The following is a 24,364-nucleotide window of genomic DNA, read 5'->3' as shown; positions in this document are numbered from 1 at the left end:
CAAAACCAGTTTTGGAATGAATTCGATTGTTCGTCAATGCGCACAAAAATGGAATAAGTTACCACATTGGCTTCGGTTGGCAAAAAATGGAAACGTTTTTAAGAAAACGTTGAATGATTTCTTGCTCTCACAACATGAAAAAATTCCTTTTAATAGTAACGTAGGAGTTCTTAAAAGTTTTTTTATTTTTAGGAAGAAAACAATCGAAAGAAAATTTTATAATGTGATTCTTTAAGAAAATTGTTGATGTTTGTTATATTATTTTGTTTGAATGATTTGAAAAATTTTTTATTTCAGGTATATTTAACCGTAGGGTTATAATTTTAATTTACTTCTTGCAAAAAAAATATTTTGGCCTGTAACCAGAAAATGCTGTTGATAGTTTTTTTACAACTTTGTAGCAGAAGATGGCACACCCATTTTAATTTGTACAAATACTAGTGCAAGCGAATCGTACAAATGAAACAGCACAAAAATTAGGAAAGAGCTATAAAGATTACCTCATCATAACAGGAAAGAGCATAATTCAAATGAGCATCGGAATAAAAACAAGATCAAAAGGATATTGACTGCAGAAAGAACCTGAGATGAACTTGGAGGTTAATGTTACAGACCCAGGTTGAGGCCTCGACTTTTGAAAAGATTTTAGTAGTCTAGTGGAGGGGGTGGGCGGAGGGGTCAATATATGTTGACTATAAATACACGGGCCAGCATCCTAGATAAAGTCGAGGTAAAGTCTTTTCATGGGTTGAGGCTTAAACCTGGAGAGTCTTCAAGAAAGCTGAAGTGAACAATATAAGAAGTGGTCATCGATCTTGGAGAGGATCAATCTTGAAGAGGACCAATGAGGGGATCAATTATAGGCGATTAAATTTATTCACACTGCAGATGATTGAATCTTTTCTTTTTCTTTTTAAAAGATAAGTCAGAGAATGAAAAGTTTTGATAAATATTTTATTATTTTTGTAATTTAGGCACATTGAGATGACGAGGAAATCATTGAAAATGGTAAGATTTACATATCAACATAACGAAACAAAATGAGAAAATAAAATGTCTCTCTCATACCACATTTCAAATTTGAGACGCATTGCTGATCACGCCACAAGCGGTCATAGAAGGGAAGAAAAAATGCAAACATGCCAGTTTTTGTTCAAATCTCTTCCTCTACACGCCATTTAATTTATATAGGCTAATGCGACATAATCAGAGAACAGAAACAATTTAAAACTTCATGAGATTCATTACTGAAGTTCTATATTACTATGATCTAGGAAATAACAGTTCGAAATAATTTTAGAAAAAGGTGATTTAGGACGATATAACAATATTTAAAATAATATCACAGGCCTAGGAAATAAACCCCACCTAATTTTAGATATAGGAAATAAACCAACACGGAAATAAACCCGTATGGAAAGAAATCTCCATTAAATTTTGGTCGGGATAAATTATTTGGTTGTGATAGTTTCATATCGCGAGTTCCACGGACGCTAAATCATGACCATGGTCCGTGGGGCATAGCCAAACGCACTAAATGCGCAGCTCTTAAGCAATTAAGTGGGGGTTTGTTTTATTGGAGTTTTTTCCTTGGTTTTTATTTCCTACCTAAAATTTAGAGGTGGTGCTTTTGTGGTTTCTCTCCGTAATATCATATTAAACTACATAACACAACATCCTTTCATATCGGGACATTGAACTTTTCGTTCGTTACCATACACCCACGCTTTCATCTGCTTCCCTTTATACTTCAAGTCAACAGTCGCAACTGGCACCGACATCACTGAGTGCTTCTGGACTCGAACCCGCTTCGAATCCTTATTTTTCATCTGGTACTTGTTGTAATGATCCTTTAGAATCTTCGTCACAGCATCATTGAAAGAAGGGAATTCAGAAAACTGTGGAATTTGACCAATAGGAAACGGGCTTGTGCTATCATACACTGGTAAGCCCGTTATATCTTCAATCTTCTTTTCGGTGATCGGAGTTTCTTTGTCGCCTGTGAATTTGAAGTCGGTTTTTGTTTTGTACTCGGCGACGACAAATTTTGATATGCTGAAAAGTATATTACAATGTTATAGAATACCTCAAACTGTGCTAGGAGGACAAAAAACAAGAATAATCTAACATAAACAAAATGTTGTTCAAGATGCAGAAGTAGTAACAAATGTGTTCACTATAACTTTGAGATGCAAAACAACCTAACAGCATCTAAAACTGCAGCTATGTACTCTTTGATGGGTTGATATATGAAACTTCAGTTTATAGTTTGAATCTGTTCAGTAAAATTGTACCCAGTTTCTTGCCGTTTTCCAAACTTGTGAGCTCTGCATAGAACAACTTGTAAGCTCTGCTTAAAAATGAATCACAGAAAAATTGCTTTTAATTCTTAGAACTAAATGAACAGCGACTCGTGAGACTCGACAGACAAAAATGTATTTCCTTTGACAACTTGGGGCGATTAGAGTTTAAAGATGTTTGACGTTAGACCGTTGATGTATACTCATATGTCAATAGGCTCCGCAATAATATCAAACAATAATATCAAACCCAGCTCATCTACATTTTCACTTAATTGTCTACCAAATAAGGAAGAGAGAAAAAATATTAACATATCATCAGCAAGACACTAAATGAATAAAACAATATAACCTCAGAGGGCCGACGGACCTGTCATTAATGTGACTAGCAGTCAAGACGGCGATACAGATCAAGTCATTACAAGTATTATTTACGACCAAAACTCGTTGTCCATTTTTTTAAAACATTTTTTTACCAAATAAAAAAGGCATCAGATAAGAGCTATAATAAAGAAAAGTAACCTGTACTTCATTAGAAGAAAAACACGGGAATTTTCTTCAATGCGACTTGATAACAAGTCGACAAGAAAAGAGCAAAAAGTGCAAAGTTTAAAAAAACGTCGCCCTTTTCTTAAAAAATTACTGTCAAACTGAATAAAAACATTATGTAACAACTGAAATCTTTGCGAGATTCATATATGCCACTATTCAAAGTGATTCAGATCTTTTATTATCCAGGAATTGTCATACGACTACAAAAAGAACGACAAATACAGGCAAAAATAAGAAAAAAAACTCAAAATTTACAGGAAAATTGTGCCACAACCAAATCAACATTAAGCTGTTCACTAAGAACAACAAAACTATTTTAATCGCGTTTTGAGTCAAATGGCAATAGAACCATCATTTTTGTGATATTGTGAAAAGAAAACAAAAACAAAAAATGGCAAACATGCAAAAATCACAAAAATTATCTGAAAAATCTTAGTGCCAAGAACCAAGGCCATTGGAGGAAAAAACCAGTTATAAAGAGAAATTTTCACTACAGGATGGCTGTGATTCGTCTATAGAGAAACTGAGCTGCAAATGAACAGAAATAAGATTGGCAAAGCTCAAGAAACCAATGTCCTCTTTAAACAAATATTTTGCGAATTCATAACAAATAGAAGCTTTGAACTAAAAGAATAGACGAATTATCTTGCAACGTCTGAGAAAAAAAAAATTTCGCTTGTTATTAATGAGATTAGGTAACAAGACTATAAAATGACAATAGAAACAAGCAGAATTGAAAATTTCAAGATACAATTTTAGGAACACACAGTGTTGAAATCATTAAATTTATAAGATATTAACGTCAAGAGAATTAAATCCTGCTTGCATTTCGGTTGAATATCATAATTTTTTTTCAGAAAAATCTATCTCAAAATGACCTAAAAAACCACCAACATCAAAAGTATCTTACACTAAAAAAATTCTTCTGAAATAAATTTACTAAGCCCTAAAGACATCAGTCAAAACGTTTAATAAACAGAGAAATTATTGTTTAATTCAATTAAAAGTAACGAAATCTCTCATTAAAGAGGCTAAGTTAAAAAAATGATATAAAATTATAGAAAACGAAAAAAAGATGAAAGCGAGAACAAAAAGGGAAAAGTTGAAGTATACTTTTACTTTTTGAAATTAATTAAATTGAAAATGAATAAAATCATTAGCTGTATACCGATAACACTTTATTGAGTTCATTAATGTATCTATAGTTGGCCATTGAGATCTTCTACCACCCAATAGAAGGTTTTTGACAACAAAAGATAACAACGAATATGGGGTAAAATTTTAAAAACCAAATTCTGCAAGAGAAAGCTGTCGCATCCCTTAAAACCAAAAGTTATGAAAGCAATGAATATTATGTTCAAATGCTTTTGAAGTTTTTTTTTTCATTTTGATTTTTCAGTAATCTGGTAATTAACAAAGAAACCAAAAAACCACAAAAATGGGCAATTGGGCAAAAAATCACAAAATTTTGTATGAAATTTAGTAGTACTAAAACCAAGGAGCTATTGTTTCATAAAAACTCCCATAGATTAATTTGCGTCTTATATGAAAGGAAAATTGGCCAGTATTTACTTAGAATAAGTTAAAAATTGGCAAAAATGTGTATAAAGATTGATAAGTTTAAAAAGTCATTAAAATTCTCTAAAAACATTATTTTTAATGTCATGAGAGACATTAGTTAACAACCGAAAGTATTGTATAGGTTCAGTTACACCTCATGAAAAAGCCATTTGGACCTTTGATAAGCAAGACAAATGAGGGCATAACACAAGACTTCAGCTAAAGTTTACTAAAACTCTTCATTAAAGCCAAAAAGAAACAATAAGTTTGCTGCGAAGAAAACTATATCTACATTCGGCCTCGTTTCCACGCAATTAACGGCTAATCAAAGCTGTTATTGTTTAGCTGTAAATTGAAATTTTTGCCAGTAATTAGCATTAAAATACAATGAAGGCAAAATAATTTGGAAAAAAAATGCAGCGCCGAAGTAAAAATTATTAAAAATTCTGATTTGTAAGAGTCCATGAGAAAATCAAACCTATCCCTAATTTGTCCGCTTGCTCGAAACACCAACCGGTCGTTCCAAATGTTTGTGAAATAGATCACTAGTTAAGTTAAATATTTCAACAACCAAAAAACAATGATGCATTTTGTATAATTATTGAGTTAAATTTACAAAAAACAATGCCGAGATTTTAATTCTAGAAGACTTTTAAATGGCGCCTAAATGCAATTAGCTCTCTTTTAAGTATTTTGGAGATTAAGTAGATTGTGTAAGCGGTTTTAATCATATTAGCGAAATTGAGCCAGTTTTTAGCGAAAATGACGTGAAATGTGAATAAAAACAGTCGAATATTCACAAAATTTTGAACCTCGATAACTCCCTGTAAAAAACGAAATTAGAAAAAATCTTTTTTATTCCATATTCCAGAATTCCTTGTGAGGGACCGTTCATTAGGCTCGCGCTATTTTAAAAGTGATGAAGTAAATTGTATAATGGATATGAAGTTTTCACACATTTCAAGAAACCAAGGAGCAACTGTTGATAGCGGGTTTCAACGACCAAATGAGAAACTTAAATTGAAATACACCGAGGAAACAATTTGTGTGCAGGGCTGAATCTTGAGATGCATCTCTGAGAAATCCAAGAACAATTTCAGATATAAGATACTTAAAACATAGGTTTTTCATGGAAAAACGTTGATCTCTCACTACCAAGATGTTGGTCGACAAAAAATTTGTGAAATCTACTTGCTATCTTTTTGTAAGTAAAATTCAAATTGAAATTCTCTTACCATTTTTGGTTCACAACTCCTCAAAAATAGCTCGATATAATTTTGTGTAATCAAAAATCACAATCACACCTGAGGGATATTTGTGAAAAAAAGCAAAACTTACCTTAATTTGAAGGAAACTGGTTACTTAAAAGCTGCAAAAACAAAATCACAGATTCAAATTACACTAAGCGTGATTTTCAATTACTCTAAAAAAGAATTTTAAGTATTTTTAAGGTGGATTTCAACTACAAAGCAAATGGAATCTAATAAAATAAATGATCTAAACGTACTTGCGTTGAGAGTGTCAATTCTAACTCAAAGTTAATTTGCCGAAACGGTTATCATCGTGCTTGAATTTGGCATCACTACTCTACCTAATTGTTCCGACCCCTCTTGAGGGGCGAGGAACTTTATACTCAAATGGGTCTTTTTTGTTCAGTCAATTTTCGCCGATCGATATATTCATCGTAGAGTGTTGAGACTGGTATCATTAGAAAGCTCCTCCAGCGTAGAATATGGAATTAAAAAGATTTTTTGAAATTTCGTTTTCTACAGGGAGTTATCGAGGTTTAAACTTCTGAAAAAAGTAGAGTGAATTCACTTCGTTTTATTCATATTTTCCGAAATTTTTGCCTAATTATTTGTCAATTTTGCTAAATTTGTTGAAATTTTTGAGAACAGTGTCATTGATTTCTTTTTTAGGGACAAACAAGCCTTGTTGATTATTCTGATTTATTTTTTTTTTGGGGGCAAAAACTCTGGATAAATATTTCAAAATTCAGCCTTTTTAATCAAAAACAGCAGGAAATAAGCTACTTTAGTCCACTTTGATAAAATTTGCTGGCACTACACCCCCAAACAACCTTACTACAATCTTTGTAGTTTCAGAAAGGGGGCCATTACTACTTCAACTTCCACTGAGAGGGCTCTGTAATTAAAACTTTGCCGTTTTTACTAGCTTTACTCGTTTATTGTCAAAAATGCAGAATTTTTTTTGAGTTTTCAACCAACAAATTATCTATATCTACAAAATTCGAGAAGTCATTAGTTCCTAACGGACAAAAAGCATTAGCAGGGCTAGTTTTGGGCCAATCTCTTGGACTGTTGAAATCCAAAAAGAATTCGGATTGCAATCAGTCGATCTTTTTTTTAAAAGAGATCTTTTTTTAAAAATAAAGAACAGAACGTATCAAATGAAAACTCAGGAGTGATAGGTCCAATGGGCTTCCTGAGCAATTCCAAGCTAATGCATTTAGTTTTTTACTTGAAAGTTTATGATGGTTTCGACTTTTAAAAATAATTGATTTTTAAATAATTAAAGGCTTAATGAATTTTTCCTTCATTTTGTTCTTATTTTGGTCAACTTGCAGCTTAGTGTCAGCAAAGAAAGAATGCTTTTTGATTCTACTGATTTGAAATTTTGTCTCGATTGCAGTTTTAAGCCTGAAGTTATTGTTTTCTGGCTTTGATAATACTAGATTTCAGATTTTTTTTGTTTTTAGAAATTTGCCAGTACTGCACGTTTTCTAGTCAGATTATCTCATTACTGACAGTTGTCATATCACATTATTAGCGTTCAAAATGAAACACAATTGAAAATATTAAAATCGTTAAAGATATAGATTATCGTTTTAACGGCCTCGACACTTCTTTCTTCAAGAAATTAATTGAATTTTTTAATTTTGTCTTTATCTGTCATTTTTACTTTTTCATTTCAGATGTATGAAATTTCCTGTATAGTGATAGGTTTCACTGGCTTTTTAAGGAAGAATAGACGAGCCGATATTCTGATATTAGTAGATAGCCGATGGCTTTCACGACTTTGAAAACAATCGTTTTCAAAAACTAAACATAAAAAAGTTTTTAAGTTCCAAGTTTGTTCTTTTTATTTTTCTTTTTGGTACCTAATCTCGTTATATACAGTTCAAATATGATATTATGGGTGTCAAAGGAAGTTGTCAAAAGGGGTTGATGTCCCAAAATCCATTTTTTTAAAGAATGCGTTATGACCTTACTGACTTAGACACAGGTTTTTCGCAAAAAAAAGTAAATTAATTTTCTTTTTGTAGACGCAAGAATTTTTCTGGATAATTGCTGGTCTCAAAGAATTCCCTTGGACGAACAAACGACCCTATTTAAATATTTCATTTTGTAATTAATGTTTTTCATAACTTTGGATATAATTTTGTTTCGAAAAAAAATCAAATTATTACATACTTTTGCCCTTTTCTCTTTTTGTCTACTTGTTACCTAGTCTAACTAATAAATGGCCAAATACTACATTAAAGTTGTTTGAAGAAGGCGCAAACGAATATTTTTTAGGGTCGAAATTTGGCTGACGGTTTTGACAGCGTTTTATGGCAAGTTTCAATTGAATTTTTGTTTGTTGTAAATCCAAAACGTTTTGAGTACTTCAATTACACTCTTTAAGCCTTGACTCAACTTGAAAGAGCGTAATCGGTTTTTCAAAACATTAGTGTTCCATGATGGTAGCAATCATTACCCTTTTGCAAAAAATAATTTTCTGTGGAAATAGAGGTTCAGAAGTTTTTACTATCAGATATGTGGAACCTCGCAAGATTATTTTATGTCATAATTATACAACCGTTGCCCGTAACTCTTTTTGTTTTAACGTCGTTAAATTAGAAGATGATATTTTTGTTCAATATGGTTTAGCGCTGCTGAAAATCAACCAGAAAATATCAATGGTTGATGAAAGATGACGTCAACATCACTGGTCAATAACAAGTTTTCCCAACATCTTTCCCTAAAAGCAGACTATGAAAAGAGTCAACTTGTCTAAACACTTTGCCGCAACAGTAGACGAAATACCAGAAAAGGCGGCTTTGAACGTTAAGTGCTGTTTAGCATATTAAAGAAATGAATAAGGACAGGACTTAATGCCCTTCTATGGAAGCATTGTTAATCGTAAACCTTTGGGATAATTTACTTGATTTTTAATGGTTTTAATTACTTTGAATTTAATTGTTTTAAAAAAATAAGCGAATTTTTTAACTTTACTGTTTGTGTTCTTTTTTGGCTTATTTTCACCAAACTTTTTTATGGACTGCTCCATAATTTTTCTGGTGATTTCAAAGTTATTTTGTTTAGTTTAGGTTCATCTTACGGTATGTTGACTTTGTTATTAAATTTTGTTTTTTAAAACGGACAAAAAGTTTTTAATGTAATTAATGTTTGTTTTATACACATTTTTTGAAAAATACTTGGGCTTTTTTGTGTTTTTTGGGATTCCCAAAAAATAACTTTTGAGTTTTCTATCTGTTCCTCATTTGGTAGACAATTATGCCAAAATCGTGGATGGGCGGGATCGGAACCTTATGTGCCATCGCACATTGCTGAGCCATCCTGTTTTATTGTTCAGGGTAAATTAGTGTACAGGCTCAAATTAATCCAACATGTGAAGGCAGTGTTGGCGCTGAAGAATAGAACCTTTAAGAAAACCTAAGATCTTTTTTTTGAATTTAGTGTATTCATTTCATTGTGTTATTCTTGTTTATGTCCTATTATGACAGTAATAAATTTGTCTCCCTCTTCAGCGTTTATTTTATATATTGTTTTAGAGTTGATATTTATTTTGTCATCTAGCAAAATGTTTATTTGAGCCCAATGGGTGCAAAAAAACAGCAGTGTTGATTTATATATTTAAAGAGTATATTTATGGCAATCATATAACCATATCCTAGCAAATATTTGATGAAAACTTGTGTGTCATGCGAATTGGTGGTAATACCAGATCAGACCAATTTAGTAAGTTTCAAAGCTTGGTTGATCTCATCCTGATAGAAAAGAGAACAAATTGAGATTCTCAAGAAGCCTTTTCTGCTGAACTGAGTTCCAGATTTGTAAATCTTGAGCATAATAGGCGCATATTGAAACAAAGTGCCTGGGCCCAGTGAATTTAAAATGATAACTTTGTTGCTGTAATTGTACAGTTGGAAGCGCACAAGTCAGCAGAGAACTGTAAACCAGAGCAAATAAAAAAATCCAAACTTAGAAAACCAACTGTTCAAACTGCATTCATTCAAAAAAAACTATTTGAAGGACTGACGTTATGACTTGAAACTCGTCTACAGTTTATATAAGGACTTAGGTTACATTTTGTATGGAACCGTTTTTAAATTTTGAGTTTTTTAATGTAAAAATTCAGCTTGATTTAAAAAAATTTAGTTGGCGAATAGAGCCGGCTTAAAGGGTTAACAAATATTAGCAGTTAACCAGCCGTTACATTTGGTGCCCCAACCCGGTTACACTATTGGTTCCTAATTTGGCAAGAATTTTCTTGTCATCCTTATCACTTCATTTACTTTTAACTTTATCAAGATGGCTTAAATCTATAACGTAAAAATTGAAAAAATACCTCATGGATCTTGGCACAAAAATCCATCGGGAAGGTTATGTGAAATATATTGCAGAAGTCAGTAAACAGAGCGACGAGCTGAACACTAGATTTTTGCAATCGGCGACGAAGAGAAGTAAAGCTGCGCGCATAAAAATCAGTGAGTCGGCTAAAATTCTTTTGAAACTTCAAGAGCTTTTTAGAACTTGTAAATACGTATTGTCGGAAAGTTCAGAACTCATACAAAAATAAAGAAAAGAGCAAGATCTTGTATGTCTAAGCAGGAAAACGGGTTTAGAAAATGTAAATGTACACTGGCGAGCATGGTACGAAATGATAGGAGTTCCTAAGAGCAGGTAAATGAATTGAAAACCTACTGCAAATCTTTCGCAGTAAACAAAATACGGAGCAGATGTCTCTACAAAAGGCAGAAATTTATGATTTGAAAACAGAATTAAATGGTTTAGTTATACAGAGACGTCCTGAATTGAGAGTGAAAACTGAAGAAGAAAAGATAGAAGATATGGTAGATAAATATGAAAATTTTTTATCTAAAAGGTTTAGTATACTTCATACGACTGTAAACAACAAAAGCCCCTCTCGAAACTGCAAAAGATGTTAAAAATGACGTTTCACTTTATTTTTTTAAATCCTGTAGTACGAAACGATAGCTGAAGCACTTCAAACAGGACCCTCAGTTTCTTTTCAAAACGAAAAAAGAAAAATTAAACACGAAAACGCAACGCTATCTGCAGCAGGTAGCCAAGCAATTGCATCTGCTCATGAAGCAGAGAATGTTGAACACTTTCATCCATCGAGAGAATTCACTACTACCGTAGAACTATCAACTGGAGAATTAGAGCAGCCTTCTCAAACCAATCAATACGAGATGCAGAAAAAACTTTCCAACGAATATGAAATCAAAAACTTGGATTAGTCCCAATAGGAAAAAACTGAAAAAAACCACAAGGAAGATCTCAGATTTCCCATAACAAGCTACTTTTTATCACTGCGGCGAAGCCTCAACAACGTCCTCACAACGAAGTGAGAAAAGACAGTTGACCCAAGAGGCGGCCATATAAAAAAAAATTGAATTTGAAATCGCATGTCAAAAACTGAAACTCTCTGGGTTTGAAAACAGATTCGGAACTTAAGTTTTTAGAACTACAAAAAGAAACCAAATTAGAGAATTACAAATGACAACAAAACGAAGACGAAGTTGAAGACATAGAGATAAATTTTCAGGCAAAGGAATTGATTAGATCTCAATCGACCTAGCAAAGCATTGAATCATTCTCTTTTTTTTTGAAAACAGAAATCGTCTTGAAGATTGTTTCGACCAAATACATAAAAAAACAAATTTTTCTATTTACTCAGAAGTAAGCGAGATACTCTGTAAATCTGCCAAAGACATGATCGAAAGTCACAAAGGAAATCAAATCTGAAGCTGACTAATTACCATAAAAGTAATGACAAATAAAGCGCACCGTCAGCAGTTTTCTCTAGGTCAAAAAAACAAAGATCCGCAATTGCAGTATACATTTCAATAAGTCTATGTACCTCAACAGCACGGGCAAAGTACATCAGCGATTAAAATACCAAAACTAGAACTATCCTCAATTTTTGGAGATCCATAAGAGTGGCCAGAGTGGTTTAGTTTGTTTGTTGCAAACGTTGACATTGCAACTGTGGAGAAAAGTGTGAAGATTAATCACCTGGAATCATTAATTGGAGGAAAAGCAATGGCTACCTTTGCTGGATTGGGTATTCAGGCCAAATGTACAACTTGACCTGGGGCACATTGGAGGGTCGTTTCGATAGCTCCAAATAGTTGTTGACGATCAAATGAAACAGATTCATTCCCATCTATTTATCAAAATGCATGACACGATGCAAACAATTATCACATACTCCCAGCTAGTGGCCAGCTGCGAGAAAGTTAACGATGTGCAGGTTTCAAGGTAATTTAAGTTCGCATTCAGTCAATAAGAGTGCAGTCAGAAATTTGCCGCTAGAATCGCGGTCAGAATTGATCCTCCACATAACCAATAAAGCGGGTTTGCTTAGCACAGATCTGACTTATTTCAGTAACGGGCTAAGCAGTATTGCGTTTTTGCACGATGAAATTTGACTTCAACTTCTGAAAAGAAGACTTCCTTTGAAAATAGTAACAGAAAGGTTCTGCAAGTATTTCAAACAGTATAGCAGAAAGTCATATGAAAATTGGAAGTCATAGAAGGATTTTGTAACTGCAACATGTTCAAAACTTGGACAGTAGCAGAAAGATACAAAACCTTCAAACGGCCCAAGTTATGTTTTTTTTTCTTATTAGATGGTCTTCATTTCTTTAATGAATCTATATCAAATAGAACCTGCGGTATCAGCAGGTGCTCCAAAAGACATAATAGGCTCTTGCACTTAGTTACTCAGAAAACTAAAACAGTTCAATCGGAAAAGCCGACAGTTGAAGACTCGACTAATTCTGTCGCTTTGAACAGCAGTGTTTTGCTACCGCTTGTAAATATCAGAGATATAAACTCTGGGACAAAAGAGAGTAAAAGTAAAAAAGTATCTGTCAAAGGGATCAACCGTAAAATAAATTGATGAACGGACTGCAAAATCCTCTGCGGAATGTTACCATGTCTATGTTCGGAGTTCATGGATGGCACTGACGAGCTCAATAGTCAGCAAGTCGAATTGGAAATCAGTTCTAGCAGTCCTGATCAACACTCCAGCGACCCATTGAAAACAAATGTGGCTAACGAAACCAGTAATGTGCAACAATTAACGTTAGCGTCAGCTAATGTTGAAACAGCTAAAGAACGCAACAAACACAATTAGCGCTACAACGCAGTCTTCTCAGGGTAATAAAATGCTTACCGACAAGTCAAAAAATGGTGCAAAATTGAAAATTACGCTTCAATTTGCAGAAACATCAGTTTGCTCAATAGACGACAACAGAGCTAATCGGACGCTACAAGGAATAGCGACTTTCGACAGTGAACGCTACAAAGTTGGTGTAATTTGAAACTAAAATTCGAGACCACATAATGCCAAACAGATTTTATTCAGCAGTAGAACGATGCCAAAGACAATGATGCCAAATAACCTTAATTGAGCAATAATTTAATTGAAATCTTAAGAAAAATACTTGAATAAGACGAAGATTTAAAACCAGATACTGGAAAGAAATTAAGGCAGGTCCAAGTAGACTGGAGTTCCGTTGAATGGTAAATTAACGCCATGTACTGATATTTTGAACTGCCCACTCAGGACAATTTTTATATATATATAGAGAAAATCGTATCGCCATGACAGCCTATATCGAGTCGATGTTACTCCAGATGGGCGCAATCGATTCTTCAAATTCCTCTGACGACCTAAATCGATTCGAGCAGTTGATGTCTATCGGTGCAGGAGACATTTATTTGAGACAAGAATTTCTCCTACCTGCGTGAACTTTGCACTACAAAGAGCAACAGAAGATAGCAAAGATCATAACCAAAACCTTCAGAATTTGTACAAAAAAATTCTACATGGTCGACATCATCAAGTCCGTTGCGTCTGAGCGAGACGCTTTGTCTGTTTCTGAGAACATAACAGATTACCTCAAAAAAGGGGTTTAAACTCAAGAAGTGGACTTGTAGTTCAAAGCGCATAATGTGTCAAACCCCAATGAAACATCAATCAGACGCAGAAACTGACAACAAAAATCGAAGTAGAAACTCTGATTTCATCAAAAGGGGCTCGCTGGGAGTATCTTGATGACCACAAGGGAACTTCCAAACACTTTCACACACAGGGCTGCGCTCTGCCATTTATCAGCTGTTTTTGATCCATTAGGCTTATTTGCGCCTACACAAAGCAAATGAGTATTATTTTAGGACAATTTGGAAGCAAACAAGACAAGAATGGGACAAACCTAACAAGGTCAGGAGGTTGAAGACATTGAAGCGTGGGTAGAGGAGCTGAAATTAAACAAAGAATTTTCTTTGAAACGTCACTTCTTAGAAAACAATTGCTCCAATCAAGAGAAACATGTTTTCTGTCATGTCTCTCCGGAAGCAATGTGTATTTTTGCCTACAATAGGAACAAAGACGACTTCGGATATCAATTGAAGTTGGTCATCGGAAATTGTAGAAATTCCCCGATGAAACAACTGTACAGTTATTGAGTTTCAAACAAAGCTGTATGCAGGGCACTTAAGACAACTGATCAACTCTGAAATTGATGTCAATATTCAACGTTTTTCCACTGGACTGACTCAGTAACAGTGTTTCATTGGTTACTAGCAGCAAATAAAAAAGCAGCAGTTTTTGCTACAAATCGGATTGCAGATATACTTGGACATTGGATGAGTGGCGATTTTTTAAGGGAAAATCGAACCGTGCAGATTTTGGCACAATTGGCATGACACTCAGTGAACTCAATAATGTGAATAGATAACTTGGCCTGCTTGGTTGCAGTCAAAATGCTCAGAATGACCCGCACAAACAGAAGTATTCGAGCCTGGTGAAATTGAAAGAAAAGAAGACACATTTCTGTCGGAAAAATCTAATCAACAGTATTAACTTACTCAACTGGTCACAATATAGCAAGTTCAATCAGTTACTAAATATAATTGAAAAATGCTTTCGGTTTAGCAAACTAAATCTTTAACTCTAGTTGACCTACTAAAGTTGGCAGAAAGTAAAGTTTTGCAATTGATCCAATCAGACACTTATCAAACGGAACAGGCTGCAATTTGAAAAAATTAGACAGAGTCTCCAAATGCCAGATTCAGAAAATTATCACCGTTTGTGGAAAATGACGGAATAATGCGAGACAAATGCAGACTGAAAAATTCACCATTAAAATTCAATCAAAAGCACCAAATATTATTGTTTCAGCTAATCAGGACGCAATCAGACTTTTTGTTCAACGCCATTATAAAACAAATAATCACGGATGAGTTGAGCACGTAAGAAGTGGGTTTCAAAAGAGGTAATGGGTTGTAAGCCTAAGAGATCTGCTAAGAAGAATAAAAATGAATTGTGTCCTGTGTCGAACACGAGGTATTTGAGTTTTTCAAACTGAGAAGTAACATTTCCTATTGAGCAAAAATTGAGCACAATATAATCATTGAAAATACCGGCTTTGATTATTTTGGGTCTGCGGAAACGAAGTAACTTTGAAGGAGTCTCAAATGGGGGTATGTTTGTTCACCTTATTTTCTAAAAGAGCAATACATTCAGAGGTTGATCACTCTCTCGATACTGAATCGTGCTAGGCCGCAGTTTAGGGATTCATAGCAAGACGTGGAAAGACAAACGCCTTAACTACCGACAATGGCAGTAATTTTGTTGGGTAGGCTATGGAATTAAAAGAGCAAACGGCGTCATGTCATAAGGGTATAATTGAGATAAAACTATCTTACGAGGAAGTAACATGAAAATGTAAGGTGTACAGCCCTCCAAATCGGTGTTGAATGATAGCGGTTAGTCATATGTTGCAAGCAAACCGTAATTGGGATTCTTGAAGGCTGATCGCTAACCGACGAAATCTTGAATGCCATAGTTTGTCTAGTCGAGCAGACAATAAACAGTTGTCCTTTAACGCCAGTGAGAGATGATCCAAATGACTTAGAAGCCCTTTAAATCATTTTCAATTTGGTCGGGCGAACAAAACTATTCGGTCCTTACTGTCAGCCTAACGTTATGCTGATTTCACAAAAAACTATCGGACAGCTCAAGCCCAGAGCAGCATGATTTGGCGACCGGACAAATGAGATTTTATCTTAAAATCAAATGAGAAACTGTTGGAGAAAGAGTTAAACAAGATTTTTCGCTATCAGCGACTTAGTGTGGACGTCTGAGATTGACACTAGACAAAGCGACTACCAAATGGCCAGAGTTACTGGGCTAAATCCTGGAAACGATGGTGCTGTGAGAGCAGTTACTGTGGAATCTTTCAAAAAAGTTTAAGGAGAACTGTAGTTTAGTTAGTGCCAGTTCTGTCTGATGATGGTTTTTGGCCAAAAATTAGGGCTGACCATGCTGGCGCTGAGGAGTGGAATATTAAAAAAACCTATCCTTTTATTCAAATTATTGTTTTCTTTTCCTTGTGTTATTCTTGTTTATGTCCTATCATGGCAGTAGTAAATTTGTGTCCATCTTCAGTTTTCCTTTTAATGAGTTTCTTAAAGTTGATATTTATTTTGTCAGGTTAAAAAATGTTTATTTAAGCCAGATGGATGAACAATTACAGCAATGTTGTTTTATATATTTAAAGAGTACATTTATGGCAATCATATAAACACATCCTATCAAATACTTGCTTAAAACTTGTGTATCATGCGATTTGGTGGTAATACTAGATCAAACTATTTTAGTGAGGTTTAAAGCTCGGTTGATTTCATCCTGATAGAAAAAAAACAGAATAAATTGAAATTCTCAATAAATATTTTCTACTGTAATAAGTTTTAGATTAGCAAAAATTTGCGCATGCTGAAACAAAGTGTATTGGCTCACTAGCGCCTTAATTGTAACTTCGTTAGTGCTATTGTACTGTTGAAAACACATTAGTTAGCGGAGAACTGTTAATCAGAGCAAATCAATAAAATTTCAAACTCAGGAAACAATTTTTCAAACTGCATTTATTCAAAAAACTACTTTCTGCAAAAGAGTGATTCTAGTGACTCGAAACCTGTCTATAATTTAAATAAAGATAAATGCTACAGATTGCACGGAAACATTTTTCCCATTTTGAGCTTGTTAAAGTAATAATTCAATTCAATTTTAAAAAAACTAGATGACGACTAGGGCCGGGATGGTTAACAAATAATAGTTCTCAATCAGCCGTAACAGGCAGCTTTGCTCGAAATGCAACCGAATTATACCTATTGCTGCTTGAAAGATGAGAGATCCTTGTAATAGGATACTGAAGTTTTTATTTAGGGTGAATTGTTTGTATAAAATGAGCTATTTGATTAAATTGCGATTCCATAGACCTCTTAACAGCTAAATTTTTAAAAGCGTATTTTCGAATAGCCGTTTTTTGAGAAACATTTTTTTCGCTAGCTTAAATATCTTAAAAAAGTTTCTAAAAGTTTTTCAATTTTCTAAGAGAAAAATTTCTCAAAATTTCTAAGAAAAACTAAAAGTTTCTCAATTTTCTAAGAAAAGACTTTTCAAAAGGCGAGGCCTGAAAGAAGTATGAAAAAATTAGCCTTATCTGGTATTTCAACTAAAAAAAATTTAGGATGTTTTTGCCCTGAAGCATTTTTTTATGCTTACGTTGTCACTCCACGTTCGTTTTGCTCCTGTCTCTTTTCCAGCAAAATTTCCTTCGTTCCTTTCCACCATTCATCTGCAGGACGTAGATCGTAGACCCAGAGGTCCCTTAAAACAGACAAATACCGAAATTTTGCCTCTCAAAGACGCATTTTTTTTGCTATTTTTTGTTTATTGTTCGCTAATATCCTGCTTATTTGGTTGAAATTTCTATTAAATTTCTCAAAAGTTTTTTGTCGAAAAAGTTTGTATTACTTCATGATTGGATTGGAAGAGACAGTCGACTGTCCAGGAGTAGCAACCGATGACGTCATTGCTCTCTGCTGATCATTTTTCTGCGGTTCTGGCTTGTCATTGAAATCAGAACTGACATCATTAAATGCGTGGTGTTGAGAATCTCCACTGAAAGTGGCATTTTCGTCACTTTCATGTCTGAGAGGGCCGAGAGATCTGTAGTGAGCGGCTACAGATCCACCTGAAGTGGAATCCCCTTCCCTTATTGGAACTGTTTGGCCTCCAAAAGGACATCTGGTTTCCCCTTCAACGAGACCACCTCCGTCATCTCCTGCTTCTCGCCGGGAGTCCGAGCCAAAGTTGCTGAAAACGTGCAGAAAAAGTGCAGAAAGTTTCTATAAAAAGTATATGATAAAAAGTTGTAAATATTGTTGAAAATATTCTAAACATTCCTGAATTCTAAAATATTCTAAACATTCCTGAAAAATTCGTAACATTGCTGAATATGTGGAAATTGAATGAAACATTACTCAAAATGTGGAAAAATTGGCTAAATATTGCTGATAACGATATCTTCTGAAATCATCAATATTAGGGAATCGGTTCACGTCTAAATTGATTGAGGTCTATATTAGTTCTATAAGAGTGAATTGGAATTTGTCAGAAACAAATGGGAATCAGGTGATTAATATGTTAAAAGTATTCATACAATTAGAAATCCAAAAAACACAACCCTCCAGACAACTTTGATGCTACAAATAAAATATTAATTGTTACAATTGTCCAAATTAAGCATCATCTTTCTAGGATTCTTTTAGAAACGGGGAAATCAAATTTCTACTTTTCTTTTACGCATCATAGAGAAAAAAAACGATATTTTGCGATTCCTATGGTCTATTTTAGATTCATACCAAAGATTACTAATTTCTCAAACTTTTCAGAAAAAAATATAATATAAGTTTTTGAAGAACTGAGAAAAGGGATGAAACAAGACATCAAATGGGTAGATTTATCAGCAATTATGATTTATCAAAGCTGTAATTTTCAGAACTGAGGTAGATCGAATTTCCCTTTCACCGCACAAATTACAACAACAAAAAACCCATAGTTAAAAATCAATAATTTATTTGTTTAATTCCCTTAATAAGCAGAAAATTGAAAACAATCTCTTCACTCGTTAATCTTATATACATAAAACCAACGTTTAAATTAGTCATGATCAAAACAAAAATGAAACTTTCACACAAACAGATGGTATAAAAAATATATTACAAAATTTGGATATTAACCTGAAAAAGAGAAATCGCCAGTTCTTTTAAGGATGCTTGAAAATTTTCGCGAGATGGCCTGCTGATTTCAATTTGCATTATTTATTTTTGATATATTTTTTTGTTGACATAGATTAAACTTTCATATTAATCAGTAGGCAAGAAAAAAAATCTTAGTCACGGCTCATAATTTGCCGCTAAATTATGACTAAGTTCAGAATTTTCAAACCTTGTTTGCAAACTTTGATTGTAATTTGTTAAAAATATATTGTTTAGTGGCGTCTTTAGGACGTCTAGGAAACGTCGATAAACTATTTTGCAGAATATATACCAGAAGTTAGGAACAACAATTATACAAAAAGGAGTTTATGGGTGAGTAGAAATGTATGTGTAGTAATCAAAAATTTTTTATAAGGTATCGATGCAAGCAATTTTGAAGTAAGTTTGAATTCTTCACTGGAAAATAAAATTTTTCTCATACTTATCTTTGTGCGGGTGTTGAAAAATTTTAGTTTTGATGAACTTTTGACTCTAAAAATGCATCCAATTGTTATCTTGAATGTTGCAAGCTGAATTGACTGGTTAGTTTATGTTGTGGAGTTCAAAATTTACTGAATAACTAGATATGGTTTTTCTAAAATCAACAGTAAAATCAACAATAGCGGAGCTGTAAATTTTTTGTTCCGATCCCAACTTTAGTGGGGAGGGAGGAACTATATACTCAACTGGGTTTTTTTTTGTTCAGTCAATTTTGACCGACCGTTGTATTCATTGTAGAGAATTGTGAGCGGTATCATTAAAAAGCCCTTCCAGCGTAGAATACGGAATTAAAAAGATTTTTTCGATATTCTTGTAATACAAGAAGTTATCGAGTTTTAAAATTTTGTGAACATTCGACTGTTTTTGTTCACATTCTGAGTAAGTTTGGCGTAATTTCGCTAATATAATTCAAATTAAGTTAAAGTTTCTAACCGCAGAGTGTTGTTGTTACCAATAGAGATAGAGGAACGTTGGTGAATTGTTTGATTGAAGTTTTTCCGGCTAAAATTTCTGATAAAATTTTCAAAATTCAAAATTTTCATCGAAAATGGCACAAAATATGCTTTTTTGGTCCACTTTGTTAAAGTTTGCCAGACTTAGTGACCGTAGAAACCTTAACCCAGACTCCCAAATCTCAAAATAAAGGGCGCTAGTTGCAATTAGGCGCCGTATGAAAGTCTTCTGGAATTAAAACTTTGCCGTTTTTTGCAGATTTAACTCCATAATTATACAAAATGCAACTTTTTTTCAATATTTGAAGAATTGCACTCAACAATTGGACTAAATTGCAAACACTCGGAACAATTGGTCGGTTTGTTGGGCGCGAAAATCAGGAAGAGGTTCATTAGAACTCAGAGAGAGGTTCGATAGAAGATTCGATGGACTCTTAGAATCAGAGACCTTTTGGTTTTTTTATGCTGCCTTTTTTCAAAATATTTTGCTTTTTTTTAATGTTAATACTGACAATTCTTTAAATCACGATTACGTTAATGACAACTCCCATTTACCTAAAATTGAGGCCTAATGTAGATACAGTTTGTTTTCAGAGAACCAAAGGGTTTTATGGCTTTGAGAAAGAGTTTTAGTAAAATTTAACTGAAATCTTGTCTTTTGCCTTCAGTTGTTATTCTTTTGGCGGTCTGATGATTAAATTCAACCACTCAAAGATCTAAATTTTTTCCTCAAGAAGTGCAAGTGGACCTTTTTGTATTCATTCGGTTGTTACCTAATGTCTCTTATGTTATTGAATGTATTTGTTTTAAGGAAATTTGCGTGATTTTTTGAACTTGTCAATTTTTTATATTACTTTAGTCAACATTTTGCTTAATCTCAGTAAGTACATAAGTACAGGAAAACTTTTCGTTCTTATAGAATAAAAACTAATTTTGTGGCCGATTGTTTTTATAGAAGATTTTCTTGCTTTTGGTTCTACGAGTTCTCAAAAAAAATTTTTGTAATTTTTGCGCATAATTGCCATTTTGCTGTTGTTTTCGTTTTCTTTGTAAATTGTCAATTTTTTTTAAAAACCTAACCAAAAAAAACTTTACAACTTTTGAAACTGAATATAATTTTAGCTTTCATAACATATGGTTTGAAGGGCTGCGACACCGTTCTCTTGCAGAAATTGGTAGAGTTTTTTTTGCCCATCATGTGTTGTTAATTTTTGTTGTCCTATGCCAAATATTGTGTAATTCAAGGTCTCAGTGGCCAACTATAGATAAACAAGTGAACCTAAATAACTGATATCGGTAAATAACTAATGGTTGTTTTGACTTTCGCATTAAATTTCTAAAAAAATGAATAATAGTATTCTTCAACTTATCCCTTTTGGTTTCGTATTTTACAATGTTGTATCATTTTTATAAATTAGCGTCATTCGTTAGAACTCTTTTCAATGTTTTGTTGATTTAAACAATAATTTTTCTGTTGTTTAAGCTTTTTAAATGATGTCTTTATGGCTTAGACATTTTGTTTCAGAAGAATTTTGTGAACTTAGATACTTTTCAGTTTTTGTGGTTCTTTTTCTTGTCATTTTGCGATAGTCGTTTTACAAACAGATGTTATGATGATAAAAGGAGACGCAAATGAAGTTGTTATAATCTCGCGGTTAATATCTTATAAATTTAATGGCTTGAAAACTGTGATTTCATAAAGTTGTTTGTGAAAGTTATTAGTTCAGCTTGTATTTAATGTTATTATAAGGTCTTGTGGTTTAGTCTCAATAATAACTGCCGCAATTAGTTTTCCGAGTAGTTGCAAGACAAACTGTCTACTCTTTTATTCGAAAGATTTTGTTGGCTATAAATTTTAAAAATATTTGTTTTTAATAAAAAAGAGATAAATTTTTGAGATCTGCCAATTTTATTTCTGTTAAATTGTAGCAAAATATCTCTATATACAATTCACAACTTTTCAAAACGGTTTTATTTTCCTCAAATGGTCTTTCTTCTTAGAACAACCAGTTTTCATAAAACCAATTTCGTGATTTTTACAAATTTGCCCCTTTTTGTAGGTTTTTGTTTTCTTTTCACAGTATCACAAAATTGGGCGTAATTTGACTTACAAATGTTGTCGACTGCAAAAAATGCAAAGGAAATTTTTTATTGTTTTAAGTGATCAATTTAATATTTAATTGATTGGAGGGACATCGTTTTCGTGCTTAATTTTTCGTGCAAATTTTTAGTTTTTGCCTGCATTTTTCGTTCTTTTTGTAGTCGTATGACATATCCTGGATAACTGAGGTATAAAGGACTCTCTAATTGATTTCATTTGATGCATAACGTTTCTAATCAGTTCGAATTTAATTCTTTTTAAAAAAGCAATGTTTTAATAAACTTTTGCCGCTTTTGCTCACTTCTGGTCGATTTGTTGACAAGTCACATTGAGGAAAAGTCCCATATTTTGTTCCAAAAAGTACAGTTTAATCGTCTCAGTATAAATTTTATCTGATGCCATTTCGATTTGGTTATTGGTGATTTTCAAAAAATGGACAAAGAGTTTTAGTCGTAATTAATATTTGTAACTATTTGATTTTTATTGCCGTCTTTTCCGATAGTCATATTATGGTAGCCACAGGTCTCATAGGCCGTCTAGAGTAGATTGTTTTATTCTTTTAGTAGTTTGTTGAACGATATGTTGATATGTTAATTTTTTTTTCATTTCTTCCTCATTTGGTGGACAATTAAGTGAAAAATGTAGATGAGCGGGGTCGGAACTTAATGTGCGAACGCACATTAACGAGCCTCCTTGTTATGAATTTAAAATTTAACAAGTTGTCGAAGTACAAATGATAGAGTAAACAAGTGTACTGGAATTGTTTCTAGTTGCTCCACTCTAGTTTGAAGAATTCTTTTCTCTTCCGCTAAACATAAATTATGACGAGCTTCAGGGGTATTGGCGGATATTCTGTGTTTGGCACAGCGCTGCACGAGACATCGTAATTTTCACTTTTTCCGCTACTTCTTGTTGGAATATATTCTTTTTTGCTACACAGAGTCTGCTCACTCAATTCTCTGTAAAATGGGCCTGAAATTTTTTACAATTCAAAAAATTTGAATTGTAATGCGGTGATGTAATTTTTAAGCATCTGTTCACACACTTTCATGACTTCTGAAGTCAAATTGGAGTAGTTATTTTGGTCACGCCGAAGTGGAGCGAAAAAGCGAGTGATTGTGCGGCGTGAATTTTTTCCTTTAAATTTCAAGTAGACTAAAAAAACGGTGTTTGAAAAAATATTAGCTTTTTCGATTGCGATTTTTTGCCCACGTGTGGCAATTTGTTTTCTGTTTTTACTGTTTTTTATTTTTTTGTGATTGATATTTTTTTCTAAACGGTTTTTCCAATCCTTTGATAGTCTATTCTAGGGCTAAAAAATGAACCTCCAGGTTTACTATTCATTTCTCATTTTTATCGTACTTTTTTCTAAATGGTTTTCCCATTCCATTGATAGTCTATTCTAGGTCAAGTTTTTTTGTTTAATATACATATTTGGTCAATATAAATTTTTTGAATTGTGGTTCAGGACTTTTGCTGTTGTGTGTTAAAAGTTAAACGTATAAAGCATGCAATAATTTCTTTGTTCACTCTGGTAAAAACTACTTTTGATCAGTCGAAATAAAACTGGAGACGGTTATGAATCATTATCAGTTTTGAGTTCTTGTTAATTTTCATGAGAGATGAGCTCCGACAAAAACAAAAACTCTACGAAAAAAGTCCGAAAAGCACCAAAATTGTATTTCACTCTCAACAATCTAAATTGCTGTGACACAATGCTGAATCTAGTTTGCTTATATCTAATTTCGATAAATTTTGCAACCTGCTTTCAGTCGCCATGAGTTGAGCTGGGCTGTATTCAGTCTCTCTCCGCTCATCCACATACCTCGTCTCAACATAACTGCTTAGGGTGTACTTCAGGTAACACTGCTGAGAAAAATTGACAATCTTGAGATCCTTTTTCGGGTCTTTGGGTTTCTTAAACGTACTTTCCTTGGTTACAAAGTCAGCAAAAGCGTCGGCTATTTGATCTTCGGTCAATTCTTCTGCCTTCAAGTTTGCAGTGTTGGGTTGCAAGGTAGCAGATGAGTACGGATCTGAAAAATATAATATTTTTATTGAAAAAACTGAATGTAGTAATTTTGCCATTATAGTGCGACTGGTTTTATTCGATAGTTTTCTTGCGTTCTCTTTATTTGGATTACAAGTACACGTAAATCTTCAAGGTCAGTTCTGATCAGGCAAGAGGCACTTTAATTCACGTCCCTGGGCAGAATGTAAACGGAATCTGTTTAATTTGGCGAAAAAGAGCAGTTCTCACTTGTAGGTGAATAGTTTCGTGCTGAATTATAAAGACCCCTGTTATTTCTTTTATTATCAAAACTACTCTGAGATGCAGACAAGAGCTAGCTCCTTTGAAGTAATGGTTAACACGTCTATATTTCAAAGGAACATATTAAAATTAACAAAACACACAGTTTTGTATGGTAGCATTTGTTGTCCTGGTACCATACAGAACGCAGTTTTGTTTGGTAAAATTTGTTCCTCTCTCTCTCTCTATATATAAATATA

The 24,364-nt window shown here is 33.5% G+C and overlaps 1 protein-coding gene across 1 annotated transcript in view; it reads right to left on the bottom strand.

The window, feature by feature from the left end:
* Nucleotides 1-1,572: 1,572 nt before the first annotated feature.
* The window catches only part of LOC142349410 (uncharacterized), a 23,486-nt gene continuing 694 nt past the window's right edge, over nucleotides 1,573-24,364 (bottom strand). The window contains exons 2-5 of the mRNA XM_075400947.1: nucleotides 23,616-23,889; nucleotides 17,514-17,855; nucleotides 17,262-17,366; nucleotides 1,573-2,055 (exon numbers count right to left, since the gene is read on the bottom strand). Coding sequence (XP_075257062.1) covers nucleotides 1,662-2,055; nucleotides 17,262-17,366; nucleotides 17,514-17,855; nucleotides 23,616-23,889 — 1,115 coding nt within the window. The 3' untranslated portion in view covers nucleotides 1,573-1,661. The remainder of the gene's footprint in view (nucleotides 2,056-17,261; nucleotides 17,367-17,513; nucleotides 17,856-23,615; nucleotides 23,890-24,364) is intronic.

This window comes from Convolutriloba macropyga, chromosome 11 (genome assembly GCF_964194025.1).
Source record: "Convolutriloba macropyga chromosome 11, txConMacr16.3, whole genome shotgun sequence".
NCBI classification, from domain to species: domain Eukaryota; kingdom Metazoa; phylum Xenacoelomorpha; order Acoela; family Convolutidae; genus Convolutriloba; species Convolutriloba macropyga.
This window is presented reverse-complemented; position numbering and strand designations above follow the sequence as displayed.